The sequence below is a fragment of the Calliphora vicina genome, chromosome 5 (genome assembly GCF_958450345.1).
Source record: "Calliphora vicina chromosome 5, idCalVici1.1, whole genome shotgun sequence".
NCBI classification, from domain to species: Eukaryota; Metazoa; Arthropoda; class Insecta; order Diptera; family Calliphoridae; genus Calliphora; species Calliphora vicina.
This window is the reverse complement of record NC_088784.1, coordinates 95,156,220-95,161,233: the sequence shown is the minus strand read 5'-3', so window position 1 is coordinate 95,161,233 and position 5,014 is coordinate 95,156,220. Positions and strand designations below refer to the sequence as shown.

Below are 5,014 nucleotides of genomic sequence, written 5' to 3'. Positions count from 1 at the left end.
CCTTATAATCGCAGTATTTACGATGTTATTAACGATTTAAGATTTTTGTGTTTTTTATACTAAAAATCGATTTTTGGTATAAAATATGAGTGATCACAGATTGAGCTTATTTTCCTTATAATCGCAGTATTTACGATGTTATTAACGATTTAAGATATTTGTGTTTTTTACACTAAAAATCGATTTTTGGTATAAAATATGAGTGATCACAGATTGAGCTTATTTGCCTTATAATCGCAGTATTTACGATGTTATTAACGATTTAAGATTTTTGTGTTTTTATACAAAAAATCGATTTTTTGTATAAAATATGAGTGATCACAGATTGAGCTTATTTTCCTTATAATCGCAGTATTTACGATGTTATTAACGATTTAAGATTTTTGTGTTTTTTATACTAAAAATCGATTTTTGGTATAAAATATGAGTGATCACAGATTGAGCTTATTTTCCTTATAATCGCAGTATTTACGATGTTATTAACGATTTAAGATTTTTGTGTTTTTTATACTAAAAATCAATTTTTTGTATGAAATATGAGTGATCACAGATTGAGCTTATTTTCCTTCAAATCGCAGTATTTACGATGTTATTAACGATTTAAAATTTTTGTGTTTTTTATACTAAAAATCGATTTTTGGTATAAAATATGAGTGATCACAGATTGAGCTTATTTTCCTTAAAATCGCAGTATTTACGATGTTATTAACGATTTAAGATATTTGTGTTTTTTATACTAAAAATCGATTTTTGGTATAAAATATGACTGATCACAGATTAAGCTTATTTTCCTTAAAATCGCAGTATTTACGATGTTATTAACGATTTAAGATAATTTGTGTTTTTTATACTAAAAATCGATTTTTTGTATAAAATATGAGTGATCACAGATTGAGCTTATTTTCCTTATAATCGCAGTATTTACGATGTTATTAACGATTTAAGATTTTTGTGTTTTTTATACGAAAAATCGATTTTTAGTATAAAATATGAGTGATCACAGATTGAGCTTATTTTCCTTATAATCGCAGTATTTACGATGTTATTAACGATTTAAGATTTCTGTGTTTTTTATACTAAAAATCAATTTTTTGTATGAAATATGAGTGATCACAGATTGAGCTTATTTTCCTTAAAATCGCAGTATTTACGATGTTATTAACGATTTAAGATATTTGTGTTTTTTATACTAAAAATAGATTTTTGGTATAAAATATGAGTGATCACAGATTGAGATTATTTTGGTTATAATCGCATTATTTACGATGTTATTAACGATTTAAGATATTTGTGTTTTTTATACTAAAAATCGATTTTTAGTATAAAATATGAGTGATCACAGATTGAGCTTATTTTCCTTATAATCGCAGTATTTACGATGTTATTAACGATTTAAGATTTTTGTGTTTTTTATACTAAAAATCGATTTTTGGTATAAAATATGAGTGATCACAGATTGAGCTTATTTTCCTTATAATCGCAGTATTTACGATGTTATTAACGATTTAAGATTTCAGTGTTTTTTATACTAAAAATCAATTTTTTGTATGAAATATGAGTGATCACAGATTGAGCTTATTTTCCTTAAAATGGCAGTATTTACGATGTTATAAACGATTTAAGATTTTTGTGTTTTTTATAAAAAAAAAATCGATTTTTGGTATAAAATATGAGTGATCACAGATTGAGCTTATTTTCCTTATAATCGCAGTATTTACGATGTTATTAACGAGTTAAGATATTTGTGTTTTTTATACTAAAAATCGATTTTTGGTATAAAATATGAGTGATCACAGATTGAGCTTATTTTCCTTAAAATCGCAGTATTTACGATGTTATAAACGATTTAAGATAATTTGTGTTTTTTACAATAAAAATCGATTTTTGGTATAAAATATGAGTGATCACAGATTGATCTTATTTTGGTTATAATCGCATTATTTACGATGTTATTAACGATTTAAGATTTTTGTGTTTTTTATACTAAAAATCGATTTTTGGTATAAAATATGAGTGATCACAGATTGAGCTTATTTTCATTAAAATCGCAGTATTTACGATGTTATTAACGATTTAAGATAATTTGAGTTTTTTACATTAAAAAACGATTTTTGGTATAAAATATGAGTGATCACAGATTGAGCTTATTTTCCTTATAATCGAAGTATTTGCGATGTTATTAACGATTTAAGATATTTGTGTTTTTTATACAAAAAATCGATTTTTGGTATAAAATATGAGTGATCACAGATTTTCATCAAAATGTATTCCTTGGTGAAGGAAGGGTACTTAAGATTCGGCATTGCAATGTAATGATTTTTAAAACAAAAAATTCTTAATCATCAAAAGCTATTTAAAATTTAAGCCATAGAATAAACACATCTATGATTGAAGCATTGTTATAGTATGGTAAATATGATATTAAACGTTTGTATGAAATAATTTCTCACAATTGTTTATGGTTTGAAAAGCATACTTTATTGTATAATTTATATTATACTTAATACCATTTAAACATATATAATAGTACAAAACTAGTAGTACATAACAATATTAATTACCTCATTGCAATAAGCGAAATACTTCATCGTTGGCTTCATTTAAAAATAACAGCTTGAAAATGTCATTGTAAAATTCGGGGTAATAATCACAGGCCCTTTTGCAATCTGGTGTCCAATTGACTTCCAACAATTTTGGTTGCATTTTACTAGCATCTTTGGTATCATTACAACTTGGTATCCAATCCAACATTATGTCAGCAGCGTACACAGCCCTGGATTGTGGACACGGTTGTATGGCACTTGGGGCTGAACCTTTAGTAGCACATTCTAGCATTTCATATAGCATGCTACATATTTTGTCCTCTATATCTGACCAAGCATTTTGGGGATATTGTTCCTGCCATAAATCCAAAAACTGCTCACATTTAACGTGATGTAATTCAGCATCGTCTTGATAGTTCATTACAGTGAAATGTTTTTCATAATCATCGAAATGATCGAGAGAAAATGGTTTATTGGAAAAACGCAAGTAGAATTTACGATGTATGAACGCCTCTAAAGGACGAACACTTTTCAAAAGCACTACATAGCGAATATCGAATTTAACTTGCGCATCCAAGGAGGAACGATAAAAGAGCACTGGATTTTCAATGTATTTTTGGGCAATTTTTGGACCCGTAGATGGTAAACGCACAATTTGTGCTAAGCTATCAGTGATATGGGTATCCATACCTCTAGCTAAATTCCAAGGTTTTATAATCCAATGATTGTCCAAACCTTTTTTTGAACGATTTTGATAGTATGAAGCGAATTGTAAAATTTCTGTTTTTAAATTATATGTAGCTGGTAGCCACAAAGGATATGTTTCCAATGTTTCCTTATTATGATGTTCTACAGCTGCTCTTCTACAAATAATACTAAGCAAGTCTTTAATAGTAATAATGTACTCTAAAGGAAATTGATTAATAAACTTGTTGGGCGTTTCCTGTGACAATTCAGCGAAATTTTTGTAGTGTGTGGTTAGCCATAGAATATCAGCTGATTCTGGATTGTCCACTAGACTGAAGTAAGGGGAAGTTAAATGCTCTTGCACCATTTCGTACTCCGTATACACTTTCAAAGGTTCATTACGATCAAATTGAGGTTCTTGCATATCATCCTCTGTTGCATAGGTTTCTGGTATATGACCAGTGTTGAAATATTCAGCTGATGGTTCATATTGCAGAAAACTTTCTTTGCTGAGATCGACATGACTCCAAGGCAAAAGCAAAGCTTTTCTCTCCTCAGCCTCTTTACTAACATACTCCACATAATCACGACACACATGGTCACCACATTCAACATCTTTAATAGGAAACAACAGGCTGTAAGTCGTTTGGGTATTTAAATGCAAAAATGGTACCAATCTAAAATTGGGCTCATCTGAATGTCCCACAGCTGAACCCACCTCATCCATTATGTACCATATGGGTTGTCTATCCTCATCGGAAAGTTGATCACTGGCCAGCGTATAAGACTGACAGTATTTCCACATTTTCTTCATTACCTTATCCACTCGATCGTTGTCTTCCAAATCTATTCCGGTTATGGCACACAATCTATTGCACAAATGTTCATATTCTTCAAGTTGTTGCCTTGCCATGTTCAAGCGAAATGTCCAGCAATGGTCTACAAGGTATATATTATTGGGGTCATTAGCCTGCAGTCCTTCGTCTTGTGCTACAGATAAAGCAAAAACCGGCCTACAATCTTTCTCCTCCACACTAGCAAGTTCATCTTCTTCATCGTCATACTCGATTAACATCAACTGCAGAGCCTGACCAGCATCAAATGTTTCGGTCGTTATTTTATGATAAAGAGTTTTCCAGAAATGCTGTGGCACTGCTGATGCTACCAGTTGGGGTTTATGTAGAGCAACAAATTGATTAAATAAATTAATACCATCCATTTTTTTTTCAACAAAAAAGCGTCCTGGCTCCGTGGTTGGTAAAATGTTGATTTTAAATTTAAGGTTAGATTTTGATAAGTGTTTGTCCAGGGCGAATTTAAAGAAGGTGACCTCAGAAGAACAGCTGATTATTTTATTCTTTACTTGTTTCGATGTTTGAACTGTCAATAATACTTTTCAATAATACTTTTCACTACAACAAACCTAAAAGCACAAACAAAAATAGGCAATTTTGACAGTTCAATTATGCTTTAACAAAAACAAAGTACCTGTTGTTTTTGTACATCTTGTATTTGTTCTTGTTCTGTCGTCACCTTCTATAAAGGTGACCTGGTGTTGCCCTAGTGCAACAAGAAATACACACTAGAAATATAACATAAATAAACACCACAATTTATTTGATTTTCCATCGCTTAAAATTTAAAAGTTTCGGTTTCTTGGAGATTGGGCTGAATAATTGATAATTTTTCTTTGGATCATTTGGAGACCTCCCATTTCTAATTACGACAATTCCATATTGCTCTAAATCTGAGAGCCCATTAATACTTTTTTTCTTAAAAATACA

At 30.2% G+C, this 5,014-nt stretch overlaps 1 protein-coding gene across 1 annotated transcript; it reads right to left on the bottom strand.

The window, feature by feature from the left end:
- Positions 1-2,452: 2,452 nt before the first annotated feature.
- Positions 2,453-4,513, bottom strand: TTLL12 (Tubulin tyrosine ligase-like 12). The gene has a single exon (XM_065513011.1). It carries the CDS (start codon positions 4,447-4,449, stop codon positions 2,563-2,565), a length of 1,887 nt encoding a protein of 628 aa, XP_065369083.1. The 5' UTR covers positions 4,450-4,513; the 3' UTR covers positions 2,453-2,562.
- Positions 4,514-5,014: the final 501 nt, after the last annotated feature.

Bases quoted from the DNA above. Each gene is read 5' to 3' on its own strand.
- TTLL12 (XM_065513011.1), bottom strand. From the start codon at position 4,449: ATGGATGGTATTAATTTATTTAATCAATTTGTTGCTCTACATAAACCC.